General features: G+C 40.0%; 1 protein-coding gene across 3 annotated transcripts in view; it reads left to right on the top strand.

The window, feature by feature from the left end:
- Nucleotides 1-1,452: 1,452 nt before the first annotated feature.
- bcl11ba (BCL11 transcription factor B a) overlaps nucleotides 1,453-19,026 on the top strand; it is a 41,525-nt gene continuing 23,951 nt past the window's right edge. The window contains exons 1-2 of one of the 3 annotated variants that reach the window (XM_026302881.1): nucleotides 1,453-1,729; nucleotides 11,157-11,645. In XM_026302881.1, the coding sequence (XP_026158666.1) occupies nucleotides 11,207-11,645 (439 nt within the window). In that variant the 5' untranslated portion in view covers nucleotides 1,453-1,729; nucleotides 11,157-11,206. Of the gene's footprint in view, nucleotides 1,955-11,153; nucleotides 11,646-19,026 lie in introns of all 3 variants that reach the window. The other 2 variants (XM_026302872.1, XM_026302863.1) reach the window with 2 other exon arrangements.

The raw sequence follows: 19,026 nt of genomic DNA, 5'->3' as shown, positions 1-19,026 counted from the left end.
ACCAAAGCAGCTATCCATCATTGGCCCGCATCCACAGAATAACACACACTTACTGTATAAGCACACACACACACTGCCGCACCTATGTTAGACGGTGTGCTGTTGACGTTGTACTTACTACTCCACTCTTCTGTTAATTGTGATTTTATTTTGAAAATACAATGAATTTATTGACAAATATGATTTGAGACATTGTCACTACTGATGCCTGGAAATCACTGTTCATCTGAAATGCTTCCACTTTAGCTAAAGTCACTTTAGCACTGTAAGGTCATATGAATCCTATCATTCATGTTGCTTACGCTGTAAAATTAATGTGATCAGAATTCAGATATAATGGTGTAACTTTTCATGAACAGTAATATGCAAACTGATGATCACGGATGATTTAGTGAAATGTGTGTTTTTGAGCGTGTATTTAGGCCACGACAACGCATCACTCGGACTGCAAGTCGGATAAATATACAGCCGTTTATAGAAGTTAAAGATTTAAATAAACAGAAGACTTATTAAATGGTCGAGTTATAAAATCTGGGTTTTAACCAAAATTATAAAAAGTTATTCGTATTTTTTCCTTCATTTTAATCAATGAGGTGCGCACTAAGAGACATTTATTATGGTAAGATGTATACGCGCGCACATGTAACAAAGTGATTTTCATAAGGTCAAGCGTTAATTAAGGTTAACCTGAACAATATTTAATAATCAGAGAAATTTACGCACATAACTGAGGAACGGAACATACTGGCACACTTCAAGCCCGCATGCATTTTAAATGTGAACACAAGCTCGTACAGTGTCCAGCGTCCTGTGGACAAGGTACGGAAGTCCCTCAGGTCACACTGTAACACAAATAAATCTCGTTCAAATAGTGATGTGACACCGGCAGGTATTACTTGAACACCCTGACCACTACCGCCGTGCACGCCACACTCCCAGGTGTGTGCGAGGGTGTGAGAGTGGCACTGTGTGTGTGTGTGTCAGTCTGTGCGAAAGCCACCACTAGTCGCCCCCAGTGCTCTTCAGTCTCCACTCTCCCTTCTCACCGCAGACTGAACGTCACGTCCGCACTTGAACTTGAGTTTTCTCCCATTGTAGAAGCCAGAGAGCCGCACAGAGCCGCACAGAGCCGCAGACAGCCCGGGGATGCAGGACTCTGCAGCTAGCACAAAGAGAAAAGAGGGTGTCAGTCTGTCCTCAGACCAGCACTGGGCTTTGACTTAAAGAGTTTAAGTCTCACCCGCCCGTCTGGCTGGCACTGCCAGTGCAGCAGAAGAAGTGCCCACCACTTGGCGACACCCGAGAAGTGCAGAGAAAAAAACTGGATTCCTATTTTACACTTTCCGAGGTTGATTGGCGTTCTTTCACCCGCTTTCTTGGGACAGGGACGCGTGGTGTCCAGGGCGGCCGGAGAGTGGACACAGGTAGTGACTGGCAAATCAGGACCGCCGACCCCCCCCCCCCCCCCCCCCCCCTTCTTGTCGCGTCTCTCCACTCCTCCACTCCAGTCCGTTCCTTCTCCGCTCTCCACTGACAGATGGTGTGAAGGCAACGGAAAGCAGAACCGGACTATTCGACTCCCTCACCACCTCTCGACCGAAGCAGGGAGGCGCACAACCACTTGGCACCAAACTCCGACCGAGTACCTGGCCGCCCAACGCTGAGCCGCGGCTGGTCACTGCAGAGCGCAGGAGACGCTACCTGGTGGAGCCGGGTCCGTCGTGGAGAGGTCAGTTCGAGGGTCACTTTTAGGGCCAGTGCAGAGCGGTCATTTTGGGGTGGCCATCGATCGGCCGGTTTTGGGGCAAGTTTGCGGTCGGTATACAGGAGCAGCAGAAGGAGGAGAGCCGACCCTTCCAACGCCGCTCTACGGGCGATGCCAGTGTAAATGCCAGGGCGATGTCCCGACGCAAGCAAGGGAACCCGCAGCACCTGTCCCAGAGAGAAATAACGCGTAAGTAAATCCCCCAAAAGTCTCATCAGCACAGGATTAGGTTTTTTCGCTCTCCGATGTTATTCCGTTGGTTTGGATGATCGGTGCGTAAATATGATCATTTTCATACTTGGACCAGAAAGTTTGCCGAAGTGCTTCTTTAAGGTTACTTGCTTCTTTTTTTGTCAAAATTAGATAAAGAATTAATTGACGTATCTGATTATTACGATGTATAAAGAACTTCCCATTATTTGGAGCAAATTTACACAGGAGCACATAGTACGAAAGTATTTTGGTTCGGGTTAGGGTTAGTCGGAGAAGTCGGAGAGCCGTACTGATACTTCATGTATACATGGCTCCAGTATTATAGCATTAATATACTTATTACACTCACATTTTTAATGAAATTATTTATTATAACCAGCTCTGACGTCTGCAATTACATGCAATTTTCAACTGACAATAAAACAATTTCACCTTCTCCACTGCTACTTTTTAAAGCTGATATGGATGAACATAATAAACAGCAGCTTTGTTCTATTCAAAGCCGATTAGCTAATCACACAAAAAGAAGTCACATTTTAATTCGAGTATTTAATTCTAACAAATTCTCTTAAATTTTAACTTCAACAAAAAGGAAGATACTTTATCATAACGCATCAGACAACTGTTAAACTGGATTCTTTTAGCAGCTGCCATAAAGAAAAATAAGAGTTAATTAAATCAACATGAAGGTTTTCTCCTCCCCGCACTTTAGAGAAGACACGGGCTGCCTGTTTATTATTTTTTCATTTTCTTTAGATTTTTGAATTTTTAATAGACATATTCCAGGTTCGTGCCATTCACTAGTTTAATTAGTTTGTCCCTTTAATGGTGTTTTATGTTGCATATGTGTAATACTTATAGCCTACCTTCCCTGGCCGTAATACTAACTCTGTGTTTGGATTATTTAGCACCCTGCACACCGTGACAGCGAAAAATCCAGGGATTTCTCACAAGGAACTTTTATGCTGAGCGCAATAAGAGGCAACATTAAAAGACAAAATATGTTAAAATGAAGTAGCTACATTTATGTAAAGGATTCATATTCAGAGGAATATTTTTATTGGTAAAATTTTTTTAAAACTGTTTAGAATAAAAGCTTTTTTTACAAAGAAAATACACTTATTCGAAATAAAATCAAACGTAAATTAGGCACAATAATTGACAAAGGAACCACAACGTTTCCTTCGTAATTAACGTAAACCCTTGATCGCTTTTTTGTGCTGACACTTTTGCGCTAAACTTTCCGACAATATGATTTTCTGGCCTCAGCTGATGTAGCTTCAGCATGCAGACTGATGTGTCCTGACAGGAGCAGCAGAACCTTTAACTCCTGAAAGCACAAATAAGGATAAGGACACTTAATGAAAGCACCTGTTATTGATTTACAGATTTGCGTTACTGAGCCTAAATAAATAAATAACAAAGAAGATGAAGCCTGTCTTAGTAGCTGTTTGGTATCAACAAATGTATTACCACTATCTTTACATGGGTCTGAGGTTGTTTGGTGAGACTTATGTGTCTTTTGTGAATCCTCCCAAATTAGATCACTTACACTACAGTGTATTAGTGTAAACCTAGGTGGCTTGTTGTGTAATATAATAGCCATATTCACAGTAAAGATTCAGTGTGGCTGTACACTGAGAGTCCATGCCCAGACTTTAGTGCCATGATGCATGGCTGTCTATAGTTGCCCTCCTTTGCTGCATGGCCTGACGCTGCACTGGCAGCCCCCACAGTCGTAAACAGAGGCACACACTCGTACACACCGAAAGACACTGCTTGTGACATAGATGTCACCTCCTGACAAGCAGAGAAGATTTGATTGCTTAACAGAGCTACAACTTGTGTATGACAGCTAGTACAAAGGCCTGCACTGTGGACCTGGACACCTTTAGAAATGGGTCACGCTGTGCTGTGACATCAACTTCTGCAGCTAAGAGCAGATAACCTATACTAACATGCTAATAGGTAGATGGACATCCATGGGATGTGAAAGAGATCATGCAGATGGAGACTAATAAATTAGCTTCCTGTTCACCGTGTGACAAACTGCTTTACCCACATTGTGTGTGTGCCTGTGAGTGTGTATGGAGTGTAAAATGCAGCATGATCATTGTGTCAGACCTGTCTGTCTGTTTTGATTTACCACTGCACTGTTTAGGCTGCAGCATGTTTCTTTATATTCCATAATTTATGTGTAAGAGATTCTCCTCAGTTTAGTTTTCTTGAGTACACACACACACACGCTTATATATGCATGTAGACATGCGTGAATGTCAACATGCACCTATATGCAAATGCATATATGGAAACCTCCACTCATCAAAATTCTAAATTCTTCCTGAGCCATCACATCATAAAAAATCAGGTTTTTATTCAGAGCATTTTTTTGGGGGTTTTGCAAAATGATACATTGCACACTGGAAAAAATTAAACTGTGCAAGTTCTATTTCTTATTAGAAGAAGAGTTTCTCCACTTCTTTTATTTGTCTGTATTTTTTTCTGAGCGGGAGAAAGTGTTGGGATTTCCTGTAGGTTAAATTGCTGGTCTTTTAAATACAGTTTGGCTTCAGTCAGAACATTTTTAAAGTCAGTGTAGAAAATCTCAAACATCTTCCTCACAGAGTTGCAGTCCTTTTTGCACAATCTCCATATTAAAGCTTAACACATCTCTGTTAATTTCTTCTTTCTTTTTCTCTGTTATTGTGTGAACAGAACAGATATAGAAAAAAGTCAATAAGGGATTCCAGTTTTGACCTTCAGTCAACTATTCAGTGCACACCATGAATATTGAATAATAATTTGCGTGTTTATTGTCATCTTGTTCAGTAAATATGTCTGATGCTGCACAAAATCTAGCACTGCGTGGTTTCCAGCTCTCCTAATTCACACTTATTCCCTGCCATGTTAAAATCAAACAGTCCGTCTTGAGTGGGAGAGTTTGGTGTAAGAATTTCTCCCTCTGTGGCACGTAGGAAAGATTAATCAGTGGATGGAAATCTATACTTATTTGTTTGTCAGGCAGATTCGGTGTGTGTTTTGTCGTCACCATGCCAGACAGTTTACACCCAAAGGTGCAGACATGCCTTCTGCTTCTCATTCACTGCAAATAACCCCAGTTTTCCTCCGAGAGGCTGATTTAGTGTGAAGAGAGGCAAACAGGACGAGAGCTCCCATTGTAGCCGCGTGTACACACACATATACACACATACACACGGGAAGGGTGGTGGGGGGCTGTGTGTCAATTGCAGTCGCCCACTTGAGATGCATGTTTCCCTTTGGCTTGTCAAATAGCCGTGCACCCTGCTGGGGCTAAGTCTTTGTTAGAGAGAGAGAGAGAGGGAGAAAACCTAGCAACTCAGTGTTTTATATGACTTGAACACTCTGTAGATGACGTGTTTTTAAAATGCCATAAATAAAAATACAGCTCTGTGCTGTGTCTTATTAAGTGTCACAGCTGAATGGAATGAGTACACAATCATTTTATTAACCATTCATTATTTAAAAGGAAATGCCCTCTATAAATACAGCATGCACAGGAAAAGTTTAAAGCGTCAGTTCAGACTAATTAACAAAACATATTTTCTTATTCTGAGCAGCTTTTATTGAAACTAAAAATATAATTCCAATAACTGTTAACAATGAGGTCTGTGTATTATGGAAAGTAACACAGTGACTCTTCCTGACAAGAGATATAGCTATCAAATATTTTACATGACCTTTATCAAATTTGTTAAAAAAATGATTCATTACAATACAATAGGTTTTTTGTAATTAGGTGGAGATGGAGCCTTTAAATGGTACTTTGAGTTATTTCTGGTTTTGAGAAAAAAAATCAGGTGGAAATTGCATATAAATGCATCATAAAAGGTGTGACATTTTTAAAGTGTGTGTATGTGTGTGTGTGCGCACAGGCGTTTTTCTTCAGTTGTGTAGACAAAGTTCAGTTCATTGTTGTGTGGACTTTTTGGCCATGATTGTCACCTGTTTAAAGGACTGTTTGAGGGTTAGGCCTTTAGAATTCAATTTAAAGTTAGGTTTAAGAAATTTGGTAATGCATTTTGCCAGTGTGATGACAGCTATATAAAGACAAATGTTTGTGTGTGTGTGTGTCCATGAATCCACAGGATGAATGTTTCTAGGTCCCAAAGAGCATGCCGAAACTCATGTTGCTGATCAGCAGGCTACTGATTCTACTTGCAGACACACTGCCTGCCGAAGCCCGCATGTGTTGCTTTGCTCAGCTGAGGCTCAGTGAACTGTCTGTGTGTCTCTCATCACCCGCCCTTCACTACCCCCCTCCCTCCGTCTCCCTTGTCGCTCTACTTCTCTGGGTCTCTTTTTCTCTCTCTTTCTGTTTGTGTCTATGTCTCTCTCTCGCTCTCTTTCGGCTAGGGGGAGCTCTCAGGCTGTTTGTGCTGCACTTGTTCTGCCAGTGAGAGGGTAACAGAATGTGAACATGCAGTGTGTGTGTGTTAATCAGATGACATGAGTGCTGAAAGGCCGCAGTCACCTCTTAACTGTCAACACCTGCACAGTCCTCCGTACTTGACTGTTTGTCTCTCGGTTAAAGTTTTAATTTAAAGCATTTATTGTAAATTCCTCACAGCAGCTGACTGACATCTATAGCAGCACTGTGAGTGTGTATGTAAACATAAGCCATTAATATGGTGCGTTAGCTATCAAAGTTAAAGTTAAAATTATATGTAAATGATGTGGCTGTATCTTTATTTTTACAGTTTTTGCTTGTTTTTAGTGTATATTTTGTATTATTTATTGTTAAATGCTTAATTATCACAATAATTTGAGGATGTGCATTTTTTCCTTTTAAACGCTGATTACATTTTGTAAACTGCTTCAATAATATAGTCAGTGATACAGAATACCCAGGGCAAACTGACAAATCAAAAAATATTTTATAGAATATGATAACTACTTTAAATACACTCCAGGTCTCTGTTGTTATTCTGGGGAGGAAACTCTAACACAGCTGATCTGCTGTTGGGAGCCTTTGTACTGTGCTTTCTGAGGCGTGCTCCATTCCTACCAGAGCACCTCCCAGTGGACTAGCTCTGTGCAATTCACACATTTCCTTTCTTACTTCTTCTAAACGCTCTGCATCATCACATGTGAATGCAGCTAAGACCACAATCACACTGAAACAAATGTTTAGAATTATTTGTGCATTTGCCTCTGATCCAAGTGTCATTATCTTTAACCAGAGTTGGGGATTAGCCTCAGTATGAACTTGAATTAGCTTTGAGGTAAACAGGTTTTCATTTCAAATCAGGTCAAATCTGAAAATAGGCACTGAGAACGTAATGATGGAACATGTATTTTTCTTATATTTTCTCTATTTTCTGCTTCAATTTGACATTATGTTTTACACACCAAACATAATGTGACATTATTTTTTACACACCAAAATGTCCAGTCTGTATGTCCTATTACCTTAGTAAAAGTGAAATTGCTACAGTGAAATATTTTACAGACATCTTTTTGATAGTTGACAGGAAATGAATGGAAAACGTGGATATGACATGCAACAAAGGCGCAAAGTGGCAGCATGGTCATAACATGGTTAGCAACAACAATGTGCCCGTACAATTTACACATGTACAAAACGATTAAAGTGAAAGGTTTGTTAGGTTAAAGTTCATTTCCCTGTAAAAGGGAAAACTTATAATACAATGAAAGTATTGTGCGTATAATGAACCAACAGAATTTTCAAAAATAAAATTACTGTCTTAGTGTTAACTTCCACAGGCTGTGCAGTGACATATCACTTTAACTGTTTCAGTTTTTCCATACAGTACTTGTAATATTATGTATGTACAGTATCATGCTCTGTGTGTGCAGAAGTACTGCTATGCATGATCAACTCTGTGACCTGCTGTTATTTTGAAGCATTTGGGTAGTTTCAGTAGACAACGGGAAACCAGGAAATAACTGTGATATAGCATACACATTTTAAAAATAAAAGCAATATTTGCCAAAAAAATGACTAGTTTTTACAACCAAGTCTCAGGTGGCAAAACAGATTATAGTGTCCCAGCTGTGTGTGTGTGTGTGTGTGTGTGTGTGTGTGTGTGTGTGTATATATGTATAACTGTCAGTTTCTTCAGGTTTAAAGAAATGTCAATATGTGGCTGTAGCTTACAGGCATTGAATGACTCTGATGGTGCAGGTGTGTTTGTGTGCATATGCGTGCTGAGTGTGCAATAACACTGTGTGTGTCTATGTCACTGTACTGTGTAGTTTTGCCCACAAACATTTAGTCTTGATTTCAGATCTTGCATGTGTATCAACGTATCTTTTAATCCGGGCCAGACTCCAGCCTCACTCTCACACACACAGAAACACACATACATTGTTATCATTGGTCTGAACTTGCAGAACGTTTCTTGTTCTGGGTGTAATTTGCAGGCTTTCATGAGTTAAAATTGGTAAAGTTATGATGCAAGTAACAACAACTGCTGAAAAGAAAGAGGAAAACAAATATTTCAGTAGCAGCTTGCTGCTAATATGCTATCCCATTTGTGTCTGTGAATATAATGTGATGGCTGTGACAAGAGTGTGAAGGGTCTAGATGGATTAGCAGCACATTTACAGTGATAGGCGGTAAACAGAGGAAACCAAACACCAGAAATGGTAGCTTGCTTGGAGAAAACTTCTCCCTGACATCAGAAATTCAAAGCAGTGCTTTTTTGGCCTTGACACACACTAAATGCCAGGTTTAATTTCTCCAAATACTTGTTGCATTAGCCTAACTCCAGATTGTGTTAGATTAGATTATTTAAATTTTAAATGTTCCTTTTTAGATTTTTTTTATTTTTCTGCTGCTGTTTCAGTAACTGAAATCCTATTAATGCTCTTGACTGACTGAGAAGAGCCATTTTAGGTAAATTGGGCCAAAGTGACATTTCTCCATTTCCGTCTCTCATTTGAAAACACGCTGTGAACGTCATTGGCATTGATCAAATACAATTTTGAATGGCTTGGCGGATGTGAACATACTGGTAATCTCTTTAGTGTTTATGACTGGAGAAACACACTACTGTTTATGGATGTTCTTTTCATTATCAAAGGATAGATGGTTGCAGCCTGCAGGCCACTGCATTTTGCATATGCAAATGTGTATGTATGTTTGTGTGTGTGTGTGTGTCTAAACATGTTACAACATATGATTGCCTGCAATACAAGCATGTAAGCATTTTCACACACATAGAGGAAGCAGAGGAATTGGTGTGTGTAGACCTACACACACACACACACACACACACACACACACCTGCTTCCTGCAGCTGTAGCACCACAGTAAATAAAATAATAAAAGCTTTAACCAAAACAGTTTTTAGTTTTTTGTGATTCTGAGTATAATAATAATGCGTACAATATTGCATATTGCATTTGATTGTATAGTGTATATATATATATATATATATATAAAACTAATCCCCCTTACCCCACCCCACTCTACTTCACCCACCACCCCCAGAACCACCAAATAAATCTGCGGGCTCACATAATCCTTAATAAAGTAAGAAATGCATGTTCATTCATTATAGTAAAGTAAAATATGTCTTAAAATATCTCTCAATCACTTGGTTTGTAAACATTCATGTTAAGAGGTCAGAAGCTAAAAGGGTTTGGAACTGGAACTATATATTTAGACTGGATTCAGATGGTTCATATATATACTCAACTGGCAGTTTATTAGGTGCCCCCAGATAAAAACAAAGTCAGTTTGATGAAACACACCTGCAATGAATCCTCCTTCTTGAAGCTGATAATGTTCAGTTGGTGTTTCACAGAGTCATTGATTCAACTGTGTGACGACTTTGGAGGCTGGAGTTTGTGCTGTTGTTGGACAGTACTGCATTATACAGACACCTACTTGTTATTTACTCTGGCCTCACTGATATAAATGGGTTGGCCAAAATAATAGAAACATCTGTCAGTATAATGCAAACATCTTCCTAGTATGAAAAGACGAGGGTTACTCAGTGGCAGTTTAAAAGCAGATTTAAATCAGGTATGCATTGAGGTAGGTTGCTCCATCTGGAGCCTTCATCTGCATTTGACATCCCAAATCTGTTTGCATTTCTAATGTTGAGGCTGAGACAAATGGCCAACCTGCTGCTAATCCATCATTTTGTATTAGGGTGAAAGAGAGAGGGGGGATGATGATGATTTTTCGCTCTTCCTGTTCACCACTGTGGGTTATGTCTTTTCTTTCATCTCTCCCACACCTTTTCAGTCTTTTGCAAGAAATAATCTAACCCATCACTTAGTCTGTCCATGAAAGCTTTTACATTTGTTATTCCACCTGTATCTGCTGCATCATTGCTGTTTTCCAGCAGAACTTCTCATAGCACTTTTATGACAGCAGCAAACTGCTATTTTATTTAACATTACTCAAAGTAGGGATAATTGCCTATATAAATGTGTTAATTCTTGCAGTAAATATAGAAAAAAATGTACTTTGTTAAAAAAAAGCATAGACTGCTATAACTCAAGCACTCAGTTTTCCAAGAACATGTAAATTGGTTGTTCCCAAAGTGGTGGAAGGACCCCTAGAAGGGTACACTTGATAAATATAAAGTCTGATTTCTGCTTCACAAAATTATTCTTATTTTTTCAGACCTGAAACAAAATCACCTTTTGGTTTGGCTCAACTGGTTATGACTGGTAGGCCATTTGAAGGCAATAGGGTGTTTCATGTAGAAATTACTTTGTCTTGGGCCAGAACAGCTGGGAAACCACTGACATGAACAAATATAGTTTTGTACACTCTTCTCTTGAATTTCTTTCCAAAGAAAGAAGAAATCAACAACTTATTAGTATGTGTTTGCTTCAGCACAGACAGTGTAATGCTGCCTGGTGCTAGCCAGCTTTTCAGGAAAAGACTCCTTCAAACATCTTTCAAATGAACTGGGTTTTTGAAGTGCTACTTAAAGACAAATGTGTACATACCTGTTTACACCAGCTACATTCAAGGGCAAATCCATCATATAGAAGTGCAGTTCATGATGAATCATATAAATGGGAATATTTTTAGCCTGTCCAGGAGCTAATACCACCATTTTTGTATACATAAAGTCTCAGCAGTGTGACAATGAAGCATACGTCCAGGTTTTAATTTACCACGTCTTCTTTTTTTCTTATTGGACAGCAGAGGTTGAGCATCCAGATGGCAGCCTGCTCTCCGAAGCTTTACCCCCCCACATGCTCAGCCTGTCCTCCCATCCGCTCAGCTTACCTGCCCACCCGCTGGACCCCAACCTGACCCATGCCCTGCCCCCTGGTGTCCACGCCGATCATGACCTGCTGACCTGTGGCCAGTGTCAGATGACCTTCCCACTGGGTGACATCCTCATTTTCATCGAGCACAAGAAAAAGCAGTGCCAAACACCACTGCTGACCAATGGCTGTCTCGACAAGATGACCGACCGTGGAGGAGGAGGAGGAGATGGGAGTCCCACGCTGCAGGGCCTTCATCACCACGGCCAGCGGGTAGAGCTGAGGAAGGTGGTGGAACCAGTGGAGATTGGCATACAGGTGACACCTGAGGAGGAGGAGGTGGGAGCAGGAGGGGAAGGAGGTGAGAGGAGAGAGAGGACACCCACCAAAGGAATTTGCCCAAAGCAAGAAAATACACTTGCAGGTAGGCATGATAAATACACTGGTGAAATAGGCTTATTTGCTTTTTTTTCCCCAAGAGGTAATTAGAAGATGAATATCAACTTTATTGGTTAAGTACAGAGTCAGCACATGGTTAGTGAGCTTGCTATAAAACATTATCTTATTGTTATATATGGTTAGTTGAATATGAACAGAAGAGGTGAAAAGGAAAATGTGAAAAAAAACTTTATCCAATACTTGGTAATGATTAGGCTAAAAGTAAAGTAGGTGGAATTACTGGTGGTTTAGACACTCTGGACTGCAAGCATCTTGATTCTGTTTATTATAAATAATTCAGAAAGTTTTTTTTAGTATGATTATGAACAACTTTGACAGTGAATTGGTTCAGTGTTTTCCAAACAAAGGTCCTATAGGTCCTATTTTATTATTGGGCCAAAAAACAGTATGTGAGGAAGTGAGCATGTTTCCCAAAATACTGAACTTTTCCACAGAAGTAAGGAGCGAAAGACTGGAAGGAGGGCTGTTCCTGTATTTGGGACAGTATGAGACCTTAAAATATAGTCAACTTTTTTGATTGAATATTCAAATGAACAGATCCACACACTTTTTCAGCTTATGTGAAGGCATCATGTTTAAATTCCCATCTTCACTAGTAAGAAAGAGAGAGAGATAGAGAGAGACATGATCATATCATTAGAAAGGGAGAGAGGGAGTCAAGAGAAAGAGGAAACAGACAGGCATATTACCCACTCAAAGCCATACACGCCCTCAAGGGCTCAGCTAGTTGAAACAAAATGTGCAAGATGTGACAGAGAGACTCACCCTGACTTTTATAGAGAAATCCAGCCTAAGCCATCTGCTTAAAAAGGTGAAAAGCTCATTAAAATTCAAATAAGCTAAGGAGAAAAAAAACACTAAGAGGAGAGGCAAAAAAAAGGTAAATGAAATACAGGCTAGTTGTCTAAATAAAGAGGCAGTTTAGCAGTAGAGAGCAGCTCTCTTGGTAGTTCTCTCTCAAACCAGTCAAAAAGCAGGGGAAGAGCAGTCTGCCAGAACAACTCATGTCAGCTGTCCTGCCTTCCTACAGGTAGGTTTGCAGAACTGCAAGTCTGCAGCTCCAAAATCCAGCAGGTGCTAAAATTACCCATCAGTCAACAGCTAAATAAGAACTTCTCGTAGATGAAAGCATGTAGAAAAAGAACTATTTTCCAGTCTGACATGAGGTGTCTTGCCGATGTAATAGGACACACAGGTGTTCATGTTTCAGTGCCGTTTGGGTTGGCTTTGTCCTGCAGCCAGTAGTGCTTTGTGGATACAGCTTGATGGTTACCGTTCAAACTCATGGTTTCAGGCTAACACCAAAGCCATACTGGCAAGTTAAGCATAGACTTTTCAAGTAGCTTCATGTTTCGTTTTAAGAGATCTTGTAGTTGCACAGGCATCACAGATTATAGATGGCTGCTTGTTCAGAAATGAGCCAAAATTCTCCTTGACCCTTCCAATTCACTGCTTCAGACATTAAGGCTATTTAAAGTGCTTAAGAATAGAAAATCTAGATGTAATAAAAAATAAATAAAATTAAAAAAAAATAGAGACATGCGTTTTTTTGCTGTGTTTATAACACTGTCCAAAAGGTTTGTGAAATGCCTTCCTGATATTTGGATGAAAATTTAACAAAATTCATCAGTGGCACTGAACTAAACTTATAAGAAAAGACTGGACCAAAGTCATGTGAGGAAATGCACTCACAGGTAACACTGTTTCCCCATTTAGAAAGTAGCAGCAGGATGGAGCTCATCTGAACATAACAGTCTGTGGTTTGGCCTGCACCATAAAACATTGTGTTTGGGACTGAACTTCATCAATATTTTACCAGGCTGTTCTAACTGTGCCAGGCTACAGTCACCTGTCCCTTCGAAAGCATGCCACTTAGCCCTGTATCTTTGCTTTGACTTTACAAGGTGCAAATGGCTCTAATACACAATGTCTGCAGGGCTGCACTCAGGTGTGCCCACTAATTGATTGGTGTTGGTCAAATTATTAAGAAGAAGAAGAAGAAGAAGTACTTTATTAATCCCCAAGGGGAAATTCAGTTGTTATAGCAGTTATTAAATTTTAGATTATTTAAATTATATTGATTAATAGTAATTCATAAAGTTATTAATAAAGTAATTAACTATTTATTTGGGGGGGGTTGTGTGTGTGTATGTGTGTGTGCGTACATGCGTGTGTGTGTGTGTGTGTGTGTGTGTGTGCGTGCGCGCGCGTTATTGTTTATATTGAGGAATTATAGAGTCTTATGGCCGTGGACACAAAAGACTTCCTGAATCTTTCAGTCTTGGCTTTAGGGGGAATTAGTCTGTGGCTGAATGAACTTCCTATTAGGTCAGCATTATTCGTATTTATGAGCATAAGTATATTCTGCATGCATTTAAATGCTTGCAATATATCTATAATCCTCCTGTGAAATCAACTCCACATGTACAGCATTGGGTGGCTTCAAATTGTAATTGCACAATATTTCTTCATAACAGAACATGCAATAATTTTCACATTAAAAGCAAAAACATATTAGCAGCTCAATTGGATGTGCACTGCAGCAACTGTAAACTATATTGCTGCAATAACATTTTATGCTTCAAAATTACCCTTGGTATTTCTCAATTTCCACATGAAATATGTCCAACTAGCACCTTATTAACATGAAGAGGGGACAGAGGGGTTTATTAATGGAGCCAGAGTTTAATTTGCAGAGAACACGCTCATAATCACCAGGGGATTGAAATATGACAGGTGGAATTTTCTCTTTGTAACTTAGACCGAGCTTTTTCACACCTTCCATTAGCTGGTAAAAGAGGGAGAGGGACAGGGGGTGGAGTGGGGGGCGGTAACAAAGAGCAAGTGACATAGGGGAGAAAGCTGGAGAGCAGAGAGAGAAAGAGCGAGGGGAAAAGTGATCAGGGAGTTTGAATGTCAGCTCAGAACATGACTGACGACGATGCTTTGTAATTGGCTCCCAGCAGGTCAAACTACTCCTTTATTCTCAAGCTTTTTTACTTCCATTTGCTCTCTATGTAAAATGAACACACACATTTTCACACACTCCTATGTGCATCAAGCCATGTTTTAACTCTAAATTAGAAGTGTTCTTGCTCTTTGAGTGTTTTTTCTTTTCCTTGTATACACCTGCAGGTAACACAGCAGACGCTATAAAATGGAGCACAGAGCTTTTTTCAGTCTGTGCAACTCAAACTGGACTGAAAAACTGATGAACAGTTCCAATGGTTTTAGAACAGGAAGGCACTCAGTAGCCTTTTCTCTCTCACAAGGACACATTGCATATATGGGGCATACCTAGGTTGGGCCAGTTGATGCCCCACAAGGAGTCCAGTCAGAACTCACTTGAACCATATGGGCAAATACAGGTTGGAAACCATGGTGGCCGCCACCCATATTTGCAGCCCAAACTTAACCCTTATGGGGCCCAACATGGACATGCTGGATAGGAAGCTGTTTTGTTGTTTATTGGCTGTCATGAAATTATTTGCATGAGTTGGCAATTTAAGAAAGCAGCCATTTCGAATTCCTTCAGTATAAACATTGTATTGGTTTAAAGAAAAATAGAGAAACTACAGTTGTAAGAGAAGTACCTAATGGCCACCAACTTAAAAAACAGGCCGTGTTATGGAATGATACTTCTAATCATGTCTCCTGGACAGTAATGATAGGTATCAGTGTTGTTGGAACAATATCTGTGTGCAAACACCTGGACATGCTCCTTTATACTTTGCTCAGTTCAACAGTTGTTAAGAGTTAAATGTCTCTAACTAAGCAGGCTGATTTAGCAAAAATGATTAACATAATAATAATAAAAGCACTCTCTTTTACAAGAAATAAAAGTTACCAGCACATAGGTTAACATTTATCTGGTAAGAGAAAATTAGTCCATGCCCTATCACTGGAGAAATCTGTTCCTAAAAGACAAACCAAACAAAAACCATATATCATTTGTCCATGTAGTGAAAGAGTAACAAAGATACAACCAGAAACCTGGGCTGGCAGGGCCTGGCTGATGCACACCTTGTTATAGGTGTGGGGATTTGAGCAGGAAACCTACCTGCAGGTTACCTCCACAGTAAATCAATCCTGACAGTAGGATTAAATAAAAGAGAAGGAAACATGTCATTTTTAACTAGTGCACACACAGACACACATCCATGAAGGGTACACATATCACTGAGGAGTGTTTAACACCACCTGACACAATGCTGTGCAGCCTTTAAAGCCTTGTCACCTGAGTTTAATTCAGACATTTAACAAAGTCCAGTTGTAGAGCACACATTCTCTCTCTCACACAAATAGTGTACATGTATAAAGGTGCAAGTAGTTTTGACAAATTCAACGATGATGACACCTTTTTAATCTGACAGAGCTATTAGACAGGCTGAGTGTGTGTGTGCGTGTGTTTGTGTGTGTGTGTGTGTGTGTGTGTGTGCATGCCAGCTGTCTAGTTCTACCACTGCTTTCACACCCACTTTTTCTGTTGTTTCCAAAATTATGTTTTTCGCTGTTCCAGTTCATTCCCTAGTTATTTTTTTAAACAGGATATGTGATATATGCACAGTAGGTTGCAGAAATACATGCGCACACATGCAGACATATACCATTAAAAAAATTCAAGATGTTTGAATCTTGTGTACACACTCATATAGAGACATGCACACACACACACACACACACACACACACACACACACACACACACACACACACACACACACACACACACACATCCTAATAATAAATAATGACTGAACACAGTCCGTAAAATATTTACCTTATGCTTATTTATCTTCCAAATCAAATTGCACAATGACTTAAAGAGTACAGCGCAGTGTGTGTGTGTGTTTCATATAACAGCCTGTACTTTAGAAGCATTACTGCTCTTGCTTTTTTGCGTTGTTTCAATAAAGCTGGGAGGCCTCTTGGATAGAGCACTGGCCTTTTTGAAGTGGTAATTACTCTGGTTTGTATTGCTGCTTGCACTCTATCTCCGTATCCTGTGTGCTATTGACTATTTTCACTTATGTCTGTGTGCGTGTGTCTGTGTGTCTGTGTGTGATTGCAGGCTACAGTCTTGATGCATTTTTAATTGGCCTGAAAGGATGTGGACACACATGCACACACAACTCAAGAAGTGAAGAAACTATGCTTGCTTGTCTGAACGGTGCTGGACAAATTACTTGAAAAATGTGCTGTATTACTAAGTGAATAATTATAATTATATTATTACACTAATTGCTCCCAGAACAATTAATTACATAATATGTTACATTACATCACTGCATTTCAAATATGCCCTTCCTGTTATGGATGTGGTTGTGCCTCACAGTTTATGCCTCACATCACATTTACACACCACATATTCCATCGTACATCAGTATTTCTGAGGCGCTGACTAAGATGTGTCTCAAAACACAGAGCATCAAAATGTATTGAGCACTCACAACAAATATCAGACACCTTGTTTCCTTATTCTTTGATCATATAGTGGCAGATTATTATCAGAACTGAGCCAATTTTAGACAAGTTATTCAGACAAAGTTGTCATATGCTTGCTTGTGTTTAACATCTGAGAAACTCTTCCATTAGGTAAGAGGTTTGTAGAAAAATGTATTCATACTTATTGAAAACAAAATGTATTGGTGTCTGTACAGGAATTCACACTTCAAATAATACCCAGCTTAAGGGTAGAAATAGTACACCAGACTCTGGTTAAATGAGCAGCTGACATCCCACCTTCCTAAACAGAGGCATAGTAGTGGCTAGCTAACCATATCACAGGGCAGAACATGTAGATAAGACAACCTACAGGTAACTCCATAATCTTCGTCAGTACAATTAACCAATCTAAACTTAAACTTGCTGTGTGTATCTGAATGTGTGTGTAAGGCATTTTCCTCCCTCTAGCCACAAAATGATGCTGTACCTTTCCTCTGTAAATCCAGTGTCATGTACACAGACCAGACACTGAGAGCAAAAACGAGCAAGATTGAAGGCTGGAAGAGACAGCAAGATCAGGGTAGAGAGACATACAGGGACACAGCATAAAAGGCAAAGCAGCATCTTATTTCCTTCTTAGCATTACCAAAATCCCTTTTTGCGATTTTCGCCTCGTCGCCTCTCTCTCCGTGTTTATCGCTTTGCATGCACTCATTTAAATATTAAAATTTTCTTTAATCATCAAAGCCAGTGAACATCATGCATATTCATATGCCCCCCTACCCACCCACATATGCATACACCCACTCCACCACCACCATCCCTCCATCCCCTGGATCTCAGGTTCATTACTCTGCTGTGCAGCCATTAGCCACTTTCTTAATCACACAGTTTACACACACAGTCTAGCCCATGTAAGTGCACGTACACACCCACCCACACACACACACACACACACACACACACAGACACACACACACACACACACACACAATACTGGCCACCAGCGCTAACCAGTGTTAATCTGCTAACTAGACTAAAACACACAGGCATCCCTCCAGTCTAAACTAAGCAAGCAGACTTGTCATCCATCCTGGCTGCTGGATGGTTGGAGCTGGGAGTATTTGTCAAGAGGCTTGACGAAAACCTCATTTGCATAATGACTTTGTAGTTCTGCATTAATAAAATTTGCATATGAAGCCGTGTTAATTACTCCTGATCAGCCTTTTTTGCATTCATGCATGGTAATTTTCGGCGACTTGTGAAAATTGATGTCCTGGCATCAGGGATGAGATTGGTGTAATAGGCTGTGTGTGTGTGTGTATGTGTTTGGGATGACGATAGGGTGGAGACGATGAAGGCAGGGGTGGGGACAGTGAGGGGTTTGCGGTATTATTGAGGCAGAGTAGATGGCAGATTGGTGTGGTTTGTTTTGTTTTTGTTAGGCAACGTCTGTCTTTCCATGTCTGTCCATAACTTTTATGAAATCTCCTTTAATTGTAACAGGAGAGGATTTTCAGTGAAATCCCTCCACTCATTTTGTTGTACAAACACACACACATTCACATGTGACTCGCAGAGGCTGGCTGGCAGCCATTTGTGAACCTATTGTTTATTCTCAGTTCTTCATTTCAAACAGCAGAGACTTTATTTTGCTCTCAGATCAAGACTGGATGATATTCACAGCATTTTAAAGATGTTAATTTGGTTCTAGTAAAAATATGATTTCCATTTGAGTTGCATCCTTTTTGTTTTGTGCGTATGTGTGGATTGTAGTGAAATATGGTTGTACATTTTTTATATGATCTCTAAATACAGCCCATGTGAATAGATTTAGTGCCATATGATAAACATTGTATTTACTGTCCCTGTAGAGGGCCCATAGAGGTCCCTGGACCCCAC

Source organism: Mastacembelus armatus, chromosome 22, assembly GCF_900324485.2.
Source record: "Mastacembelus armatus chromosome 22, fMasArm1.2, whole genome shotgun sequence".
NCBI classification, from domain to species: Eukaryota; Metazoa; Chordata; class Actinopteri; order Synbranchiformes; family Mastacembelidae; genus Mastacembelus; species Mastacembelus armatus.
Note: the sequence above shows the minus strand (reverse complement) of the source record. Positions and strands in the feature narration are given on the sequence as shown.